Source organism: Anabrus simplex, chromosome 14, assembly GCF_040414725.1.
Source record: "Anabrus simplex isolate iqAnaSimp1 chromosome 14, ASM4041472v1, whole genome shotgun sequence".
In the NCBI taxonomy this organism is placed as follows: Eukaryota; Metazoa; Arthropoda; class Insecta; order Orthoptera; family Tettigoniidae; genus Anabrus; species Anabrus simplex.
Window position 1 is genome coordinate 51,049,141 of NC_090278.1, and position 24,507 is coordinate 51,073,647.

Here is a 24,507-nt window from a genome sequence, read left to right on the forward strand (position 1 = left end):
TAAAAATGAAACCGTTTTCTTCTCGAACTCGGAAGATAATGACGCTAGCCCTTCAGTATGAGATCTCTGGTAAGTAGTGTCCATGTCAAACTGGTTTATTACACTTCGCAACACAAAAAACTCTTCACCAAATTAAATTTGAAGGATATTTATTTCCTATTTACTCCTTGCCAAATGCTCAACGGTAATGTAAAATTTTGCTATGTTGTCAATGAATGTTGTCAATTTAGAAAATGCAAATACGCTCATTTCTATGCTATATTTATTGCGATAACCGTAGAAATCAGCTCAGGTATGGGTGCAACAATTTGGAAAGAATCAGTGTGGCCTATTGATTAGGTAAGCATAAGCTTGGGGTGAAAATGGGAAATCACAGAAATCCATAACCAGGTTTCCCGACAGTAGTATTCAAGCCCACAATCTCCAAAATCTTGAGCTTGCGAGTTAGCTAACCCGGTACAGCTAAGCGCATGCCTAAACTGACTGGACAAATACTCACATATTGCCAATAAAAGAAGGTAAGATTAATAAAAAATTAAGAGTATATTTTAGAAACCAAGCATAGCGAATTCAACGGCTCAGCGGTCCGCTGGCCCGGCAGGGAAAATCAAATAGCAACACCTGTCAGCGGTACTTTGTACCGCCGTAGCCTCGTGAGACACTCACTCAGCGGTACAATGTACCGCTCTGGCAGCCAACGTGTTAAGTACTCCACAAACTAAAGGAATACTGCCAAGTTCAGTGAATATGGCAAATACAGTATCTACTTCACCATAGTCAGCCAACCAACATGCAACATCATAACAAGGGTGTCATCTGTCGCTGTCACGACTCTGCAGACTGTCGCTTTTGAAATACCATATACGGTATATCAGAAACACACTGATACTGTGCACCATTACCTAACCAGTGGAGTGCGATCTGAAGCTGCTGTTTTGAGGTTAGTACTTCATTCCTTGCAGTGGAGCATTCTAAGATATTACTTCTCCTATCAAGCACATATTCAAATGTTCTGTAATCTGACCTAAATATTTTGTACAGTGGAACCTCGATTCTCCATTTTTGGAGAGAACCTGGAAAAAAAAAAAAAAAGCGCACAACACGGTAAAACGGAAAATTCGGGAAATAATGAACCATCTACAATTTGGCTAAACATCACAAAAATGAAATATGTATAATAGGGAACATGCATGATCCGGGGTTTTAATTAAAAATATGCTAATCTGATACAAAATTGCATGCAGAATTCAAAAATGTGATCAGAATGTACAAATAATAACTCCAAACATGATAAAAATCTACGAAAATGTCACGTCACGCAAGTACGCGATCTCATTGGCCTGACGTCATCGTACAGGTTGACTGAATTAGCAGACGAAATAACACGCAGTGTGCTGTGAGAAGCAGGATACACTTCGCGTATTTCTACTTTACGTTGGTGTCTAGTATGGTTAAATTCGAGGTCTATACATTGGATAATAATTTGAGTGGTATATTTTAGACTTAAAATGAATCCTGTGCAGACAGTGAGGCAGAAAACTTATAAATGGTGTAGAGTTCCGATGTGCAATAGCACATCGCATACCATCCCAAACAAATTGTTTATAAACGTTCCAAAGACGCTAAAACTAGGGAGAAATGGATTTTGGCGAGCTGGAGAAATGCTGGTGATATATCGGAAAAGTCTACAGTTTATTTTTTTGAAAATTTTAACGTAAGATGAATTTGTTTGAATTTTCAAATCACTTTTCCATGTCAGCTGTTCTAGTGGTAAAACTTTAAATTTTAATGTATGATGCTTTATTTAAATGCTTCAATTACATCTTGGAATATGAAAGTAATAAACGGTGCATTAAATAATGCTGATTATTAAAGTATTCTCCAAACCTAACCTATGTTTTGGGTGATCCATGTCAAGATAATAAATCAAAGGGGTTATGAACCATTTTGACAGCTCTAATTCTACCAATATATCTTGGCATGGGACAGTTATGTATGTCTTTATTGAAGAGCTTAATTGGTAAAGAAATTTAGGCTATATCTAAATACCCTATAATGTAGCAAAGAATAGGCGTGTACATCATGAAAGGAAACGACGTGAATTTAACAAATGTATAACTACACAAAACCAATGCTTGTCTGTTGGAGTCTTATAAGTTAACAATGCTCAATTATAATAATTATCATAATATTAATGAAATAAATAACATAATTGCACACAGGTGAAAATAGTGATGTAGGTGTTTAAAATATAATCCAACTTAGCCTAAGTTTTAGGTTATACAAGCCAAGTCAATAAACCGAAGGGTAAAAATACCGCGCGAGTTGGCCGTGCGGTTAGGAGCGCGCAGCTGTGAGCTCGCATCCGGGAGATAGTGGGTTTTGAACCCCACTGCCGGCAGCCCTGAAGATGGTTTTCCGTGGTTTCCCATTTTCACACCAGGCAAATGTTGAGGCTGTACCTAAGGCCACGGCCGCTTTGTTCCCATTCCTAGGCCTTTCCTGTCCCATCGTCGCCATTATGTGACGGTGTGACGTAAAGCAAACAGAAAAAAAATTAAAGTCACAGCACCCAAAGACATTCCTGTATTGAACGACTAAAATGTCACCAGGACACTTTTCTTTCCTGATATGCTCAGCTTGTTAAAAGCCAAATGTAATTAATGTTATTGGCTTCACGCCCCGCTAGCTACTTCTACGATTTTCGGAGACGCCGATGTGCAGGAATTTAGTCCTGCAGGAGTTATTTTACGTGCCAGTAAATCTACCAACACGAGGCTGACGTATTTGAGCACCTTCAACTACCACCGGACTGAACCAGGATCGAACCTGCCAAGTTGGGGTCAGAAGGCCAGCACCTCAACAGTCTGAACCACTCAGCCCGACTTGTGAAAACTAGATGAAGTCATATTTACCTTTATCATGTTTAACTTTTTCCCTCCACAAAGATATTTAATTCTCTTTCATGGGCCCCGGAAGTGAGTAGGCCAGTTGTCCCAACCATAAATATATATTTTTTTGGGAATGATAGATTATAGCCCTATAGTACTATGATCTTTCTTTCTTTCCTTCTTTCTTTCTTTCTTAATCAGTTTATCCTTCAGGGTTGGTTTTCTCTCGGACTCAGCGAGGGATTTCACCTCTACCACTTCAAGGGCAGTGTCCTGGAACGTGAGACTTTGAGTATGGTGATGCAGCTGGTGAGGAGGGCCATTACCTCGCCCAGGAGGCCTCACCTGTTATGCTCAACAGGGGCCTTGTTGGAGGATAGGAGGATCGGAAGGGATAGACAAGGAAGAGGGAAGGAAACGGCCGTGGCCTTAGGTGCCTGGAGGAGAAGTAGGAAAATACGAAAAACCACTTCGAGGATGGCTGTGGTGGGATTCGAAACCCTTCTACTCAGTTGACCTCCCGAGGCTGAGTAGACCCCGTTCCAGCCCTCGTACTATTTGTTTTCAACTTTCATGGCAGAGCCGGGAATCGAAACCGGGCCTCCGGGAATGGCACACATTAACCACTACACCACAGAAGCGGACTAGTACTATAATGCTACCTATATGTTTATGTTAGTGCTGAAATCCGATTTCTTACTTTACTAATGCTGAAAGCCCGAAAATGTAATGTTATTCTTTAATAGGGGAATCAGTCTAGAAGGAAATGTTGAAAGTGATGTGATATCTATCCAGGTTCAGTTGTTATCCTAATACTATGGGTTACAGTACATTGCACGTATATAAAAGATGCCACTTACAAACTTGCTTTTTATCCGCGAAATTCTGCGGCCACAAAAGTCACTATTTTTCAAGAATGATGACATCTACACATGATAGATTGTCTGATTGTGCTGTTTTGAACCTTTCTTCTGTCATTCTGAAGTTATTCGCGATCATGAATAATAAACAATCGGCTTTAGCAACGGCTGATGCACAACGGCTGGTAGAGCTCCATGCGATACGGGATCGTGACGTCACAGCGCGCCGCTTACGTCAGAGGCCGTTTCACTCGCCTTGCGGAAAGGCACTATTAAATATTTTTTTAATGGTAGAAAACAAGGCAACATACCACAATGTAATACGTTTACGTACTATTTCATTGGTGTACTTTCCAAAAAAAATATTTTTGAAAATGATGCATGTTCCCAATTATAATCTTACAAGCACTCCTAAAGCAAACCAGCTACAGCCCCAATGGGCCTTCCGCCTACCAAGCGACTGCTGCTTAGTCCGAAGGCCTGCAGAATACGAGGTGATGTATGGTTAGTGAGACAAATCCTTTCGGCCGTTATTCCTGGCTCTCTAAACTGGCGTCGTCATCTCACCATTCGATAGCTCCTCAATTAAAGGTAATCGCAGAATGAGTGAACCTGGAACCAGCCCTCATATCCAGGTAGAAATGCCTGACCTGGCCAGGAATCGAACCCGGGCCCTCCGGGTGAAAGGCAGGCAAGTTGGACAACGGGGCTGGCGTCAAACATCAATTACCAGTACACGACTTAAAAATCTCGAAACTTTACATTCAGTTTTACTTGGGAAACTACATCAGTTTGCTGTGAAAACTTCTTTCAGTTAAGCAACTTTGATCAGCCAAACTCTTCAAAAAATCTAATACCGGTAATGCCAAGCCAAACAACAATTGACCACAAGTAGTTTTTTAATTCTCTAATCTAATAAAATTAAGCACATTAGATACAAAATTACCGGGCAAGTTGGCCGTGCGGTTAGGGGTGCGCGGCTGTGAACTTGCAAGCGAGAGATAATGGGTTTGAATCCCACTTTCGGCAGCCCTGAAGATGGTTTTCCATGGTTTTCTGTTTTCACACCAGGCAAATGCTGGGTCTGTACCTTAATTAAGGCCACGGCCGTTTCCTTCCAACTCGAACGATGCCTCTCCTATCCCATTGCCGCCATAAGACCTATCTATGTCGGTGCGACGTAAAGCCACTAGGAAAAAAAGGAAAGATACAAAAGTACCCAACATGATGGCGAAATCCCCTTTTTTAATCTTCCATTGTAGTTTGGTCACCGGTATACTCTTCGTAGTCAGTTTATGGAAATCTTGTACCGCGTAAATTAGACCTACATCGACTTTTAAAGGTTATGTTGAACTCAAGAATATGACTTTGAATGTAAGTATTGATTCTCAAAAGTTCTCAAATGCTTTATGTTCAATTCTGCCCGTCACTAATCACAATGAAATTGGAAAGAGAAAAAATATCATCAGAACTTGTAGTTATTCGTGACCTTGAGCTCAGCTGGAAAGCGGGCTTGCTGCACAAGTCAGTACAAGTGGGAAATGATACAAACTTTTTAAATGTAACGTGCACAAATAAAACAACTGTGGTTTTTATTACATTTTAACACAAAAAATGTGGAATTCCCAGTCTTATATTAGGGCCAAAACAGCAACAGGCAATCCCAAAAATTACCATGGTTTTATGTATGTAAGGTGCAACATCTGTTCTGGTCTCGATAACATAATCAATTATATTAAAATACTACATTTGTGTTACTTAAGAATGAGCAGTTTCGACTCCTGCCTGACAGCCCATTGACTATACAGTGCCCTGAGGGAAGTGCCGAACCTGTTCAGTGATACAATAGAAAAGAGTTTTTTTTTAAAAACATCTAAACCTGGACATAATGTAAATGTTTTGCAAGTACGAACATTTGACGAAACTTATTCCTTCTTCATGTAGAGCAGTCGAAATACACTGTCTCCTTCCAGTTGTTGTGGCCACTCTCTGCTGTATAATTTCTGAGGATTCTCTAAACAGTACCACCCGAATGCGATGCTAAGATGCTCCCTTATGCTAGTTCACCGCTGATCGCTTTTCCAATACAGTACTTCTCTAATGATTGCAGTGGCAGATGTTAACACCAAGATCCGTAAGTTTGCCATAGCCGTCCTTTTTTGAGATACAGTTTTTGAAAAACGTGTGATCAAGGATTTAGCGTTGACGGGACTGAAACATCTGGACGGTTGTTCCGGGAAATCGTTCCTTCAAGGAACGGATAATGCAGAATTTTTACAATGTGATTTAATTAGGATGCTCGCAGGATCACATAATTTGAACAAATAATACGGGAAAACTCACTTTCCTGAAATGTATAATTGAGTTTCTATTGTATTCATGTGTTTGTTCCATACCAGTACAGGCTGTTCTTGGCCTAAAATTTATTGGGCGGTCAATATACACTTGCTCCTCATCACTATTTGAATCAGAGTCAGCCATTTCACTGATCTTCACGATTTATGCCAAAATATTAAAATACCACTCACTTTGGTTTCACTAACAGTGTGGATTATGAGTCAAATTACACTCATGGAAATAATTTCAATAATATGAGTCATATTGTCTATGAAACAATTTACTAATATTATTAGGATTACCTACTAATAATTATGACTCATAAACTAATAACTCTATGAAGCATGAAACTCATAATTTTTTTTTTGCAAGTTGCTTTACGTCGCACCGACACAGATAGGTTTTTGGCGACAATGGGACAGAAAAGGGCTAGGAGTGGGAAGGAAGCAGCCGTGGCCTTAAGTAAGGTACGGCCCCAGCATTTTCCTGGTGTGGAAATAGGGAAACCACGGAAAACCATATTTAGGGCTGCCAACAGTGGAGTTCGAACCCACTATCTCCCGAATACTGGATGCTGGCCGCACTTAAGCGATTGCAACTATCGAACTCGGTACTCATAAATTAGTGAAAAATGTTTTATGAAACAGGGTCCAGAAGAATTCTACCTAGAACTTTTTTTTTTCTTCCAGTAGATGACCCGAGTGTCCTCTTTTCTCCACATGACAACCCTCCCTTTGTGTTCTCTTATTCATTGTATACAGTTAAATTTTGGAGCTTCTCAAACTGAGTGAAACATGAAGTGACGGTGGTTGTGTTGTAGACAAAGCTTCAAGTGATTCTGCAAAAAGAAATATGTGATATTTTGCACCATAGCAATTCAGGTGATGATCTGATAGCTTCAAGTAGTGAAAGCGAGTATGATTATGTATGCGTTGAAGGCACCAGAATGGTGAAGAGTAATCCAGACAGGAACAATGCCCTTGCCTCTTTTCGTCCATCAGCTCCAGTATTTGATGTAAATGAAAACAGTGAGGAAAACAATGTTTTGTCTTTTGTAATTATTTTTGTACCGAGGTTGTAGAGAAATTTGAATTAATATGCACTATTGTTGAACTTAGATGTCAAAAAATGTATGGCTGGGCCCCACAGTGGCAAGCTGTTTAGGCAGCTGGTAGTGAAAGTGTTAATTATAGATTTTATTTTTTCAGAATGTTGAGGAAGAAGAAGAAGAGGAAGAAAATTATCCAATTGAGGACGACCCTAGTCTACACGTTTCCTCAACTGACAAGAAGTAAGTGCAAATTTTCTCTGTATTCATTTCCTTGTATGAAAACCTGCTTATGGGATAGCCTTGTCAACACCCCCTTGGCGATGGTATAAGACTCCCTATGCCTTCCAAACCTGATGATGATGATGATGATGATGCTTGTTGTTTATAGGGGCCTAACATCTAGGTCATTGGCCCCTAACATTACAAAATGAGACGAAATGCAATGACAGTTTAAAAGTACAAAATTCATCCAGTGACCAGAATTCAAAATGTGATGATGAAGAATGAAGGAATGAATATGAATTTAAAACCATCAATGGATCCAACCCGCAATGCCTCACCTGACCAGAAACAATATTACAGACTAAGGGACTTTTTCCAAAGCACAATCCTGAATCAATTATGCTTGTTGTCTAAAGGAGTTCAATATCCTTGTCAATGGTCCCTCATAATGGAACTTATCGCTAGTAAAGAAGAACCATGGTATTTCTTATGTTGTGGTACTAATGAAAGGTAGCGTAAACTCACGGTGTTCCAAATATTATGGTACTACTCACAAGTATTGTACTCGTACAAGTAACACAGACCTCTGGTGTTTCTCATATAATGGCGAAACTCGTAGGCAATGCAAACCCATAGTTTTCCTTACCTAGATGTACTAATCACAGGCGCCGGTATAACCTTGGTGTTCTGCATATAATGGGTACTATTTAGAGGCAACGAAGACCCACAGTGTCGCTCATATTGTGTTTCTAACCGCAGGCAACACCCAGACCCGTGATGTTGCTCACTTAATGGTACTAACCATGGGCAACATAAGACCGTGGTGTTCCGCATTTCGTGGTACTAATCACAGGTACTGGAAACCCACAGTGAACCCCGCTCTACTGCTACGAATCACAAAACTATGGAGTACCTAACAGAGTGGTGCTACTCGCAAGGAAAGGCAACCCTTGGTGTTCCCCGCATGATGGTACTAATCACAAGTAATTTCATGGTCCTGATGCAGTCATCCCTTGGTCACCCCTTTTAGTTTCCTCTTACGACAGGCATGGGATACCGTGGATGTATGCTTCATCTGCGTCCCCCACCCACAGGGGGTAGACAAAGAGAAAAAAAAGAAGAAAAAAGTAGGCATCTCTCACTTGGAAAAATGAAGTAACGGACGAAGAAAGGCAAGGGCCACGAAGGGCGTGAAAATGAAAGATTCCCTAGGCCTTGAATGCTGTAATACTGTCGGGGTCGGAAAAGAACAAGAGTTGGCCATGGGAGGTAGGACAGGATAGATGAAATTGAGGAACCTGGCACAAGTAAGTGGAAGCAATGCCAGGACTCAGCTGAGGGCCCCGTGGTCGCCAACCCACGCTTCCAAGTTGAGAGCCCGTGGGGCCCCTCTTAGTCACCTCTTACGACAGGCAGGGGATGCCGTGGGTGTATTCTGCATCTGCGTCCCCCAGCCACAGGGGGTTCCCCGTTCCGGAAGGTAACAGTAGTTGACCAACAAAGTTTGCATAGGAAAGACAAAAAAAGTCATAGCCTGCCTCAGCAAAGCACCGCACGTTAGCCCGCCTTAGCACAGTTCCTAGTCCCATACTGAACTGCAAAATAGGGCAAATTATCATATGGTAGCAGTAATAACAGAGCACCACATTTCACACCGACCGTGGTACCAAGCTACACGCCAGTCCAGCCTCCACACTTGCAAATTGATCTTTGATTTTCAGAGATGGCAACTACTGTGGATTTTCCCTACTTTCTACGGTTCCCTCTCATTAACTACGACAATATGGAAGTGATACAGACTGTTGCAGAGTTTCCTAATTCAAAACGCTGTTTCTTAAGCATCCTTTTCACCCATGATCGCAAAAAGAAGTTACTTCATACAATGAAAATTCACTGTTAGAAAAAAGTTTGGGCAGTAGGGATGTTTCTGTTTGGCGGCAGTGGAGTAACACCCACAGTATCCCCTGCCTGTCATAAGAGGTGACTGTAAAGGGCTCCAGGGGCTCTGAACTTGGGAGTGTTGGTTGCCGACCACGATCCTTAGCTGAGTCCTGGCATTGCATTCCACTTACTTGTGCCAGGCTCCTCACTTTCATCTATCGTATCCAACCTCCCTTGGTCAATTCTTCTTCATTTCAGACTCCAGTAGTATTAGCTCATGAGGCCTAGGGAGTTCTTGTTTCTCATGCCCTTGTCTTTCTTTGGCCGATATACACTAGAACCTCGCTTTACCAAACTTTGCTTAAGCGAAACCCGGCTTAACAGAAATGCTCTGGCAAAGTGTATTTTAATATTTTGTTTTACCCTCTCATTCTTCATCTGTCATCATCCTAAACCATCTCCAGATTCCTGGGTGTGGTATATGAGGCTCCTCCATCTCATCCTGTCCTTGTACCATTCTTCCTCCACCAACTTGTCCCAATCATGACCTCTCAGCAGTACATCGCTCTTAACTAAATCTATCCATTTCCTTCGTGGCCTTCCCACGGGTCGTCTTCCTTCTACATTTCTGTCAAATTCCTTCCTTGCAGTTCTGTTTACTGGCATCCTCTTCATGTGACCAAACCACTTCAGTCTTGATATCTGAATCTTATTGAAGAGAGAATCGTCTATTCCTACTTCTTCTCTAATTTTCTCATTCTTAATCTTGTCTTTCCTGGTTTTCTGGATCATAGTGCGTAGGAATTTCATTTCAGCTGCCTGAAGTTTGGAATTATCTCTATTGGTCAGTGTTGTGGTTTCGAGACTGTATGTAAGAATTGGTGTATAATAGGACTTGTACAATGTCATTTTTGTTTTCATGGGTATTTGCTCATCCCACAGCAGGTGTCTTACCTGGTGGTAAAGTTGTGTTGCCTTATTGATTCGATTGTTCACCTCATGTTTTGCTAGGTTGTCATTTGATATAACGCTACCCAGGTATTTGAAAACTGGAACGCTGTCCAGTTGAGCTTCATTTAACATGACTATTGGTTCTGCTCTTTCCCCATACACTTTCATCACCACCGTCTTGGTCTTGCTGATGTTGAAACCATATTTCTTAAACTCCTCATTCCAGCTTTGTATTCTCTCTCCCAATTCCTCTTCTGAGTCACTCCAGATCGCAACATCATCTGCAAATGTGAAGGCTTTGATATCTCCATGTTCTTTCCTTTTAATAGATTTCATTACTACATCCATTACAATAATAAATAGAAGTGGTGACAATGAGCTGCCCTGCTGCACTCCTCTCTTTGTTTCAAACCAGTCCGACAAACCACATTCTACTTGAATACAGCTTCTGTTCCCACTATACAACATTTTCACTTTGTCCATGAGGCTGTCCCGCACTTGAAGTTCTTTCGTGCATTGCCAAATTCTTTCCCTTGGTACACTATCGTATGCTTTCTCAATGTCCAAAAATATTAAAAATAAAGGCTTGTTCTTTTCCCAGTATTTTTCCATTAGCATCCTAATTGCAAATATAAGGTCTGTAGTTGACCTTTCTGGTCTGCAACCACACTGCTCTTCTTCCAAAATTGGTTCAACAATATCTCTGATTCTGGTCTCTATTATTTTTTCCAATATTTTCAGGACATGAGACAGTAGTATGATACCACAGTAATTAGTACATTTTCGTCGGCTTCATTTCTTGAACAGAGGTACAATGATGCCCATCTTCCAGTCCTCAGGAATAGTATTTTCCTCCCATATCTTGTTGAGCAGTCTGTAGAGCCACTGGATTCCTGGAATTCCTGCTGCTTTCAGCATATCTGCACTTAGTTCGTCTATGCCCACTGCCTTTCCTTTCTTCATGCTCTTGAGCGCATTTTCAACCTCAATCCATGTAATTGGTCGTTCAGTTGTGGTGCCTCGACTTGGCTCTCCTGTCCGTTATGTTTTCTGTATCTCCATTCAGCAGCTTTTCGAAATAGATCTCGAGTTCTTGTTTAATTTCTCCCTCTTCTTGTGCCAGAGTTCCATCATCACGTTCTATTGCTTTTATGGTCTCTTGATCCCTTCGCTTGTTTCTCACTACTCTGTATAGCAATTTCATATTTCCTCTACTGTCCTCTTCCAGTTTGTCTGCAAACTCATTCTATTTCTTCTCTTTTTCTTCCCTTACAATGTTCTTTACAGCAAGTTTCTTGTTCCTGTATACTCCTTGAAGTCTTTGTATTTCTTGTTCATTTCGTTCTTGTCCCTGTTTTTGTTTTTCCTTGTCCAGTGCCTTCTTTATTTGGTTTCTTTCTTTCACCGCTGTTTTCACTCTATCATTCCACCACGGTGTCTCCTTTTTTTTTTTTTATAGAACTTGTAACTCCACATAGGTTTTTGGCTTCTCCCACAAAGGTGTCTTTGAAGGCCTTCCATTCTTCATTAACGCTGGTTACTTCACACTTCTGCAAACTCTGTTGAATCCTTAGTTTGTATTCTTCCTTTATTTAGACTTCTTATAACTTCCAAGTTTTAACCCTTGGTTTTTTCGTAATAAGTTTCTGCGTTTCACTTGCCTTATGTTTGAAGTCTACTACCAGCAATCTGTGGTCACTGTCCATGCTTTCACTAGGGATGACCTTTACATCTGTAATGTACCTGCCACCATCTTTATTTGTGATTACGTAGTCAATGTTCTATACTGGCCATCCCAACTGTACCTTGTTATTCTGTGGCTGTCTCTTTTTTTGAAGAATGTATTTTTGATTATAAGATCATTTCTTCTGCACAGATCTAATAGTTGTTCTCCTTCTGGGTTCCTTTGTCCAAATCCATGTGGACCAATGATGTTCTCGTACCCAAGTCTGTCTACCCCAACTTGCGCATTTAGATCTCCAATAATAATAACATTTTCCTCATTAACTGTATCTTCCAGGTCTTGCCGAAATTTCTCTTTTGTCTTCCTCACTGCAGCCTGTCTGTGGGGCATACAGTTGTATGATGGTGTACTTAATGTTCTCCAGTTTCATGAACATTTTAATGATTCTATCACTTTTGCAGATAACTTCAGCTGTAGCATCAGTCCTTTCGTTAATTAAGAATCCAACACCATTTTTCGCTACCTTCTCCTGTCAACTCCAGGTCTTGCCGAAATTTCTTTTTGTCTTCCTCACTGCAGCCTGTCTGTGGGGCATACACTTGTATGATGGTGTACTTATAACCTCCACGAAGTGTCTTACTTCCAATCCCTTTCCATTTGGTCTCACTTAATCCCAATATTGATATTTTTCTTCTATCCATCATGTCTAGGAGTTCTTCTAACTTTCCAGTTAATGATAGAATGTTCATAGTTCCAATTCGGTATTTGGGTCTCTTTTTTATTTGGGGTTTCCTTTCAGAACATTGTATATCATCAGCCTTATGGTCATCATGTCAGTCCGGTCTATATTATTCTTTCCGAGGCTCTTTTTCTTATTGAAAGCAACTGTACTCAATACTCTTCTGCTGACTTGCTAGGCCTAACACATAAGAGGATTTTCTTTCAGGGTTTACTCCCTTAGCCTTTGAGGATGCCTTCCTCGTCCTACAAGGCAGTAGGTTCCATCTGTACACCCCAGAAGGATGGGTTGCCTCTTCCGCCATCTCCGCCGTACCGAAGTCCATCTTCTCCGCCGTAGATGCCGTTGAGGTCTTCACCCTTAACCCAGGGCAAGGACCCTCCATATTTATGACCCCTGGAGAGAGAGTGTCCCAGTATTTTAAAACCCCCTGGAATTGGGCTACCTGTTGGTCCGCGGGTTGTATTGGTTATTTCAACCAGCCCTACATACTGTAGGGGCCCCCTATCCGCCACCTGGGGACACGCTCTGTAGGGGTCAGGTTCCCCTGGTTACTTATTGGAAATTAACCCCACCCAGAAGGAGTAAGGTTATTTGCAGAGACCCTCTCATTCTTAGCCGTTGATATTAGTAATTCTCTTGCTATATGTGCTGAGGGCTACAAGGTAAACCCTATTTTTATGTTATGACTTATGCCAGAATGCACATGTAACAAAAAAAAAAACATTTTCTTAGCCTCTAGTTCATTTCATGATACATTTTTCTTGAACAAGCAGGAATTATTATTATTATTATTATTATTATTATTATTATTATTATTATTATTATTATTATTATTATTATTATTATTATTATTATTCATGAAAATTGTGTAGACTGTGGTTAACGTTGCTTCAGTTGCAGGAGTTTCATCTTGTTTATTGCTCGGACAATACTGCAGCTTCTGTTAGGAAACCAGGGAAGTCCAACGACCCTTCTCCATTCATATTTTTCTTTCACACAAGGTCATTCCACTGGCCTTGCAGTTCTATACTGTGCTTTTCTTACCCCATTGCAGCACGACTACCTGATCATAATGGTACTGTATCTTATCTTATTCTTATCCTACCAACACTGTTCCAGGCATCTGGACTGGGTTCTTTTGAAATACAGTAGCAAGGTACAGTATACAGTACTTAGTTGTGTTAAAAGTACAGTGGCAAGTGCATGCTTATTGAATGATGTCAATTAAATGAAACTGCATTGTTGTAAACATCGGAAAAAAAATCGAACCAGTGAAACAGGTGGAAAATGGTTCAATATTGGAAAATGTTGTCACACATTTTGGAGTGGCAGATTGGATAAAGACAAAATCTAAATTAATTGAGCATTCCTCGAAAATACCAAACCGCAAAACTATGAAAGAGGGTGGGTATGAAAAGGTACGCTTGACGCTTGCTTGATGCATAAAAAGGTAAACAAAGTGGTATTTCTTTGGTTTACACAACAGTGTGGAAAAGGAATACCATTATCCGGCCCTGTAATTCAAGAGAAGGCTAAATTATTGGCTACAAAGATAGGGGATGATGCAAAGGACTTCGAGGCTAGTTCAGGATGGCTAGGTAGATTTACAAATAGATATGGCGTACGTCAGTTACATCTAAGTGGCGAGATGCTTTCTGCGGACCCACTGGCTGTTGATGTTTTTAAGACAGTATTTGAAGTAATCAAGCCCGCCTGGTGGCCATGATCGTTAAGGCGCTGAAGTCTAAAAACGGTCTAACACCGAGGTTAGCCGGTTCGAGTCCCGTTGGTCGAAAAAATTTTCACCATCAGAATGTTGGCCGGCAGGGTAGGGGAGGTGGTGGTATACAATTTCTAATCACTAGATTGCGTGCCAAAAGCCTGGATTAAATTCCAAACCTCTCCGCAGTGCTCATATGGAGTGAGGGCATATGACGCTGTTGATGGTGATTCGTCCGTCGGATGGGGACGTTAAGCCTTGAGCGGACCCCTTGGTGCTATTCGACAGGAGTAGGCTATGTGCCGGCACCGGGTTTCACCCTCTCCCTACTATCATATATCACGTCATTCATTTCATCTCTCATTAACTCCTCTGATGAGGTTGACGTCAGGAAGGGCATCCAGTCATAAAAAACCGCCACGACAAATTCATCTCACCTCATACCCGACCCCGTAGGGAAACGGGACAAGGGTTGGACAAACAACAACAACATTTGAAGAAATCAGTGAAGGATTAACAAAAGACCAGGTATATAATGCTGACAAAACAGGGTTAAATTTCAAAATGATGCCAAAATACACTTAGCATCAATAAAAGAAAAATCTGCACCAGGTCACTCTTAGGCTGTCACTAATGTGCATAGGAAAATCGAAAAACCCTAGAGTTCTTAAAAATATTGTCGCAACTGCTTTACCAGTTTACTATAGAGCTCATAAAAGTGCCTGGATGTCGTCGCAACTTTTCGAAGAATTGTTCTTTCAAAAGTTTGTACCAAGCGTTGAATATTTTTTGAAGTCTAAGGGATTGCCCAGAAAAGCAATTTTGTTGACTGACAATGCCCCAACACACCTAGAGAAGTTGGAAATTGTGATATTGTTGTTCTTTCCCTGCCCCCTAATGTGACGAGCTAAGTTCAGCCCATGGACCAGGGTGTTCTGGAAGCATTCAAACGCCATTATCATGCGTTTCTGCTACGATCTATTCTGAGTGATTGTGAATTATGCGGTAAAAGTCTTACGGATTCGTTAAAGTCTGTGCACATGAAACATGATTTATTGGTGTGCTCAATCCTGGGAAATGTTTACATCAGTGACTCTTTATAATTCTTGGAACAAACTATATGAAGGGACTTTTTCGAAAGATGAGGAAAATGATGACAACCTGCAAGAGATGGTGAAATAAATTCCAGGATGTGAGAATATTAACCAGTGTGAGGTGAACGAGTGGTTACAGTTAGATGATGCTGAACTTGACCTAACATACCAAGAAATAGTGGATTTCATGTTACTGCCAAGGGTTGAAGCAGACGACTGCGACCTTGACAATAGCAGTTCTGAGAATCGAGTTACAATAGATGATGTATTTAATGCATTGGAAGTAAGATTGATTTTGAATTTTTATTAAAATACAGTACCACGCGATTTAATTATTACTGTATACAGTATTCAGTTCAGTACTAACGAAAGAAATTGTTTCATTATTTCAGATTGCTTTGCACTTTGTTGAACAAGGCAATAAATCTACACCAGCTGATGTATTGTTGATTAAATGACTGTGCTGCACCAAGAAAATTCTGAAGAAAATTGCTGATTTTATACAATGAGTGACATTATGTAAACATTTTAATGTTAATATACAGTATGCATCTTTGTTTAACCGAGTTGATGCATTTTTATTTCAACATTTAACTTCCGAAAGATTTACCAGTGTCATCCAAAAACATGCATCAACAGAAGTGGCTCCACTCCCTTTATTTCAGATAAACAAGGTTCTACTGTATTCATTTTTTGAAGTGTCAACCCCTTCCATTTATTCCCTCTGATTAATGTTAATAGAGGATAGTTGCTTTGTTATACTTCCTCTTAAAATAATAATCACCACCATCACCACATTCCTAAATTGTAGACTCTCACAACCACTAAATGCCATTATTTTTCTTTGGGGATATTAGGTCGTATATAATTATTTTCTGCCGACAGATTCAATCTTGCAACCAAGATCAGTTTCAGAGCGATGACAGTTTAGAATGAAAACCATTAATTGCAAATTTCACTCCATAGTAAGCAGACTCGAGATAGAAAGACCCTGTTAGAAATGTAGTTTGTTCCAGTGCCACCAGAGTAAATGGGAAAGATGTTGAAGAGTTAACTATGGAGAGTGGCCATGATCTACTCAGTATATTACCATCCCATTTGTTAAATTTATTTGGGTGTTCAGGGATTTCTGTCACCTCACGAATGATTCTAGGTGTAAAACATTTCTCCTTACAAATGACAGATGTTGCATCAAAAATGATTTGATCATTACATACGACATGCTCCGTCATGGTCCTTAACCCTCGTCACCTTGCTACATGTTTGGCCAACATAAACAGATCCACAGGAACAAGGAATCATATATAACCTAGAACACTACATTATATACCTTTATTGTATTGTATTCCAATACAGTCTTTGACCGTGAGTGTAATGTTCATACCACGAGAGTTGGCTGTGCAGTTAGGGGCACGCAGATGTGAGCGTGTGTTCATGAGATAGTGGATTCGAACCCCAGTGCTAGCAGCTATGGTTTACCATTTTCACCCCAGGCAAATGCTGGGACATCCTTAAGGCCAAGGCCACTTCCTTCCCACTCCTAGCCCTTTCCTATCACATCGTCGCCATAAGAACTATCTATGTCAGTGCAACATAAAGCCAATTGTAAAAAAAGAAATGGTAATATTCTTTGCTTCTCAGCATATGTGTTTAATCCTGCTCTATTACTTCTGATTTAGTAATGAGTTATTTGCACTAATTTGGTTAGTGAAGAATGACCCACACACACACACACACACACACACACACACACACACACACACACACACACACACTAAATGAGGTCTAGTGCAGAGTAAGGTAGAGTTCCAGGTGTGGAATGTTTCATCGAAAGTTGGTGTCATGACTGTTAATTGCGGGAGCAAGTAAGATAAGTTCTTAATGACAACATGCATGCCACTGCAACCAGCTGTAGCTGTTTTGGATGAGGAGCTATGATATGCCTTTACCTGACCTGCTGTTGTGTTTATTTTGTGTTCCTGACTTTGTGTATATTAATGTAGATACCGTAGGATGCGGTGGTTCCGATCAGATGGTCTGAATCCATTCCTTATTTTTCAACAATAGGAGTTGTTGGCGTGGTATTGTAACAACAGTTCCATAGCTGATCACTGTTTTGAGTTCTACCCGAACTGGTCTACAATAATGGTAAGTTGTTGTGCACAGGAATAATTACTAGTGTCAGCAGAAGTTTCTCATGTGTGCCATACTCACGATATAAAGACAACAGTAAATAAAATAACTTGTGTTCCGACAAGTACCTCAGTTGCAGAATTGTCAAGTTATAGAGTAGTATTTTGACTCCTGTGCGAACATCCTAATTACTACTCTTCATTTTCATGTCCGTAGTTAACATTGTTTTGACACTATCTGTATCTAATTATAATAGTGTAATTTTGCTGAGTGAATCCAATCATGACAGACTATAAACTTCATTTTATCCTTATTGACAGTTGAACTCTTACATTAATTTAAAGTTAAAAATTTCATGATTGTTCTGTATTGAATAGAGAAATATACAATATTAAATAGAAGGAAGGATCCACCTTTCAATACTCCGTTGTTAAGTTAAACCAAGTAAGTTACAACCTGTTCATTTGGGACTGGTTTCAACACATTTGAAGTGTCATCATCAGCCAGTTAGCAAAGCATGACTGAATTTTTGCACTGCATTTGCATCGTAAAGATGGACATTGCAGATTGGAGAAGGACAGTAGAGGACATCATTAACAAGAGAATGTATCTCAATAAGACAGAATGGAAGACGCTCACCAACAGTACCCGGGAAACTGGAACTCTAAAATGATGACGACGATTATAAGATGAGTGTTAATTAGACATGCTTCAACTTGCTATGAGTCATCTTCAATAAAAACACCTTGAATTAAAATGTCATTAAAATTAAAATTATGAAATATACATTAAAATATTGCTTAAAGTTCAGTATAGAGTAAAATGGAAGGTACGAATGTTATTGTGTGTGTGTTCCAATTCACAGAAAGGCAAAGTAAACTTCACAATCAAAATTCAAAGAGAAAAACTAATCAACTGAGCAGTGAAAGTACTGGATGGGAAAATGTCAAGGACAGCCGCTTCAGAAATATTGGGTAAAAGAAAATTGGAACCAAAGAAGTCTGACTCAAGAAATTTTAGATCTCATTGAACAGAAGAACAAAATGAGAAGCAGGGATTTTGAACAATATAGAGCATTAAAAAATTTAATAACAGACAAGTGTCACTTAGCAAAAAACAGCTGGATGAATGAAATTGGCGAGGACATTGAAAAAGATTTAAAAGCAGGGAAATCTGATAAGGCATATTTTAAAATAAAATCATTGCGGGATAAGAAAATAACCAGAAGCAATGTGGTTAAAAACAAAGTAGGAAAGATTCTTTTTGAAAGTGAGGAGGTAGGTGACCGCTGGAAGCAATATATTGAAGATCTATATGAAGGGCAGGAAATAGATAACATTCGAGATTATGTAGAGGATGAGAGCCCGATTGAGGTAGAAAGGAAAGGCCCACCAATTAAAAAAAAGTGAGTTTAATATAGCTCTACACTTATCAAAGGATAAAAAAGCCGTAGGTGTTTATAACATTTCAGCAGAGCTCCTAAAGAACTGTCGAGACATCATGAAAGAGACATTGTTTGATATCATTACAAACTGCTATGAAGAAGGAATCATACCACCTGATTTCATAAAGAGGTGAACAGTAACACTCCCAAAGAAAGGAAATGCCAAGAACTGTTCAGATTACAGAACAATAGCCATTCTATCCCATGCTTCTAAAATTCTAATGACAATACTTAAAGGTTAAATCAACAGGAAAATTGAGTAGAATTTAGATAACGACCAATATGGCTTGAGAGCAGGTAAGGGTACTAGAGAAGCAATTCTAGCTCCGTGTCAAATCCTGGAGAGAAGACTGGAAGTTAACAGGAAAACTTATGTAGCTTTTGTGGATTTAGAGGAAGCATTCGACAAGGTTGACTGGAAGTTATTATTTCAAACTCTGAGAAGGTTGGGTCTTGATTGGAAGGACAGTTGTTTGCTTTTCAACCTGTATAGAGCCCAGAGCACAGAGCTAAACATCAATGGAATGACAAGAGAAAATCGAATAAGAGTGCTGCAGGGCTGTCCTTTATCACCTTATCTGTTTAATATCTTCATAGAATTCACTATTAGAACAGTAAAAGAAAAAACCAAGGGATAAATTTTAATGGTAAAGAAATTCATAGTATTCGCTTCGCAGATGATATTGCATTGATAGCTGATTCAGAGCACAAAATGACTAGGATGATCGGTATACTAAACAACACGTTAGAGACGTTCAGGCTAAAAATAAACACAAAGAAAACTAAAATGATGGTCATTCAAAAGAAGAAGACTGACTTGAAAACAAACATATTAGGCTGTGAAAAAATAGATCAGGTTAAAGCATTTTGTTATCAGGGTAGTGTTATCACCAATGATAATCAGTGCCTGACAGAAGTGCTATGGCAAAACAAGTGTTTCAAAGCAGGAAAAATCTATTGTTAAATAAGCACATAGGAATTGAAACCAGGAAGAAATTTGTTAAAACCTTTGTTTGGAGTATGCTAACTTACAGTTTTGAGACCTGGACAATCAATACTAGAAGCTGCGGAAATGTGGTTCTGGAGAAAACTGACAGCGACGAGTTCTACAGAAAAGAAGACTAATATCCAAATCTTGAATGACGTTAATGAGAAACAGACCTTAATTTATTCAGTAGAGCAGAGGAAAGCTAAATTTCTTGGACACATCCTATGACATGCCACCTTTCTCCAGAATATCTTCGAAGGAAAGGTCCTAGGGAAGAAGTCGAGAAGAAGACTACGTCTCTCATACCTTAGGAACATAATCACTCAGCTGGGTTTTGTTTCCTATGTCACGATGAAAAGAACTGCTGAAGACTGTGGGATGTGGCTGCAGCGACAAGGTTTAGCCTTTAGATAATGGATGATGGATGCATATCAATGATGTCAACAAAATAAAATATTTAACTCTCTTTTTCATGGAGACATTCCTAACTGAAGGTTTTGATTGAAACTTGACCTGACAGCCTCGGAACATAGTTAATAGGTGAAGATATGAACAAAATGTAAATTAATTTGTGCATCTAACATCATCAAAGATGAATAGTAAAAAGAAAAAATCTGATTTCAATTGCGATCTTTTTTTAAAAAATATTATTATTCCCAATTTTTGATCGGATTCATCCCATTTTGCAGTATGTTGTGTGGTGAGGTTTCTAATTAAAGCCCCATGTTACCCCAGTGTCATTGTGTTAACTAATATCCTGTATGTTTCAGACCTAGAGATTATACGATCAAGGAGTACTGTGACATGTACCTGATATATGGTGAATGTCATGGTGGAGGTCAGGCAGCTGCTCGCTTGTATGCAAAACGGTACCCTAAACGTCGTCATCCTATTCCTTCTATATTCCACTCGCTGGACATACGATTGCGTGAATACGGCCAGGTAAGACAGTGCTGCTCGTGTTAAATCAAGAGAGTTCATGGTTTTGGGCATCAAGGTAAACATGAAATGAGACCAAAATAGTATGTTGTAATATAAGGGCTCTGTTACAAATTTTTAAAAAAAATAATGTTATTTGCAATGCATTTTTACCACCAAATTATTATTTATTGGTCAAATAAGTGAATATTAGCATGAGGTAAACTACATTGATTATTTTATGACATGACAAGTCACCCAAATTGCAGAGAAATTACACTATAGGGAAAAAACTAATATTGTTACAATGCTAAGTGTTTTTCAAATGAAAGGGCATGTTTCGAAACATGTTCAGATCACTTCGAAACACGACTGAATCATCGCTAGTTGCAGTTGACCGCTTCAATATCTCGTCGTAAAAAAGGTTGTGTGTCTTCTCTTTGAATGAATTTTATTGATTTCTGAATATCTTTGATTTTATTTTTGTTTGTTTTCACTTTTCCTTCTTTGAAAACCCTGTTTAATGTTTTAGGAAATTCCGGTACCATACCTTATAGTTTTCCAGATTAAAGAATGATCAGCACAACTGTTGATAAAAGTATAGGCAGTTACTATTCCAGATTTTATTGAGTCATACACATATTGTTTAATTACTCCTCGAAATTAAGTTCTGTGTGTTGTCTCTGCTACTTGTATTTAAAATGTGAATTTCTATCTTATATGACCTGTATTCATCTTTCATTATTTTAGAGATAGCCGTTGCTCTTAAGTGATGTATTTAGGCTTAGAAACATTTACAGTAAACTATAATGGAGCAAATAAAAGCAATATATACAACTTAAGACAAATTATTTTACATTTTTTTTAAATTAGTACTATTGTTATCCCAAACGATTGGTTTCGTTAGTAATTACACCGAACAAATTATTGGTAAAAAACTATTGAAAAACTCGAATTCAGTCTCTGGCTTCATACCTTGCGGTGGTTTCTTGCCTGAAACCTCTGTAAACGGCGATTTCTTGAAATCAGGATCTGTTGATTTATAATTGCGCCAGCTGTCAGCATCAGCTACATGTTCGGTTATCGTACACAATGTTACAGATGTTGATTCCCATTGGGAATCTGTAATATTTGTTCCGAATGAGTAAATTTATAATACCAATATAAATGGTCCGTTATTGGACATTATAAATTTTCCAGCTAACTCATTCCTGGTTGCCAGCGTTTCGCCCTCGTGTGCTAGGCTGGGCTCATCAGTTGGTACCTAGCACACCTACCAAGACGCATGGCTAGTGCATACCGTGGAGGCCACTGCGTAGGCTAATTGTAGCCACCGGCAGTGCCAATGCACTATGAGACACGGTCTCACTACTAAAAATTGATGCCTGCTTGGCCATCAGATGATACAGATGTTGATTCCCATTGGGAATCTGTAATATTTGTTCCGAATGAGTAAATTTATAATACCAATATAAATGGTCCGTTATTGGACATTATAAATTTTCCAGCTAACTCATTCCTGGTTGCCAGCGTTTCGCCCTCGTGTGCTAGGCTGGGCTCATCAGTTGGTACCTAGCACACCTACCAAGACGCATGGCTAGTGCATACCGTGGAGGCCACTGCGTAGGCTAATTGTAGCCACCGGCAGTGCCAATGCACTATGAGACACTGTCTCACTACTAAAAATTGATGCCTGCTTGGCCATCAGATGATACAGATGTTGATTCCCATTGGGAATCTGTAATATTTGTTCCGAATGAGTAAATTTATAATACCAATATAAATGGTCCGTTATTGGACATTATAAATTTTCCAGCTAACTCATTCCTGGTTGCCAGCGTTTCGCCCTCGTGTGCTAGGCTGGGCTCATCAGTTGGTACCTAGCACACCTACCAAGACGCATGGCTAGTGCATACCGTGGAGGCCACTGCGTAGGCTAATTGTAGCCACCGGCAGTGCCAATGCACTATGAGACACTGTCTCACTACTAAAAATTGATGCCTGCTTGGCCATCAGATGATACAGATGTTGATTCCCATTGGGAATCTGTAATATTTGTTCCGAATGAGTAAATTTATAATACCAATATAAATGGTCCGTTATTGGACATTATAAATTTTCCAGCTAACTCATTCCTGGTTGCCAGCGTTTCGCCCTCGTGTGCTAGGCTGGGCTCATCAGTTGGTACCTAGCACACCTACCAAGACGCATGGCTAGTGCATACCGTGGAGGCCACTGCGTAGGCTAATTGTAGCCACCGGCAGTGCCAATGCACTATGAGACCCTGTCTCACTACTAAAAATTGATGCCTGCTTGGCCATCAGATGATACAGATGTTGATTCCCATTGGGAATCTGTAATATTTGTTCCGAATGAGTAAATTTATAATACCAATATAAATGGTCCGTTATTGGACATTATAAATTTTCCAGCTAACTCATTCCTGGTTGCCAGCATTTCGCCCTCGTGTGCTAGGCTGGGCTCATCAGTTGGTACCTAGCACACCTACCAAGACGCATGGCTAGTGCATACCGTGGAGGCCACTGCGTAGGCTAATTGTAGCCACCGGCAGTGCCAATGCACTATGAGACACTGTCTCACTACTAAAAATTGATGCCTGCTTGGCCATCAGATGATAATGTTGATTCCCATTGGGAATCTGTAATATTTGTTCCGAATGAGTAAATTTATAATACCAATATAAATGGTCCGTTATTGGACATTATAAATTTTCCAGCTAACTCATTCCTGGTTGCCAGCGTTTCGCCCTCGTGTGCTAGGCTGGGCTCATCAGTTGGTACCTAGCACACCTACCAAGACGCATGGCTAGTGCATACCGTGGAGGCCACTGCGTAGGCTAATTGTAGCCACCGGCAGTGCCAATGCACTATGAGACACTGTCTCACTACTAAAAATTGATGCCTGCTTGCCCATCAGATGATACAGATGTTGATTCCCATTGGGAATCTGTAATATTTGTTCCGAATGAGTAAATTTATAATACCAATATAAATGGTCCGTTATTGGACATTATAAATTTTCCAGCTAACTCATTCCTGGTTGCCAGCGTTTCGCCCTCGTGTGCTAGGCTGGGCTCATCAGTTGGTACCTAGCACACCTACCAAGACGCATGGCTAGTGCATACCGTGCATTCCTGGCAACCAGGAATGAGTTAGTTGGAAAATTTATAATGTCCAATAACGGACCCTTTATATTGGTATTATAAATTTACTCATTCGGAACAAATATTACAGATTCCCAATGGGAATCAACATCTGTATCATCTGATGGCCAAGCAGGCATCAATTTTTAGTAGTGAGACAGTGTCTCATAGTGCATTGGCACTGCCGGTGGCTACAATTAGCCTACGCAGTGGCCTCCACAGTATGCACTAGCCATGTGTCTTGGTAGGTGTGCTAGGTACCAACTGATGAGCCCAGCCTAGCACACGAGGGCGAAACGCTGGCAACCAGGAATGAGTTAGCTGGAAAATTTATAATGTCCAATAACGGACCATTTATATTGGTATTATAAATTTACTCATTCGGAACAAATATTACAGATTCCCAATGGGAATCAACATTATCATCT

At 39.9% G+C, this 24,507-nt stretch overlaps 1 protein-coding gene across 3 annotated transcripts in view; it reads left to right on the plus strand.

The window, feature by feature from the left end:
- LOC136885219 (uncharacterized) overlaps nt 1–24,507 on the plus strand; it is a 50,074-nt gene that overhangs the window by 19,681 nt on the left and 5,886 nt on the right. For all 3 annotated transcript variants that reach the window (XM_067157660.2, XM_068230319.1, XM_068230318.1), the window contains 2 exons: nt 7,297–7,379; nt 20,769–20,940. In XM_067157660.2, the coding sequence (XP_067013761.2) occupies nt 7,297–7,379; nt 20,769–20,940 (255 nt within the window). The remainder of the gene's footprint in view (nt 1–7,296; nt 7,380–20,768; nt 20,941–24,507) is intronic.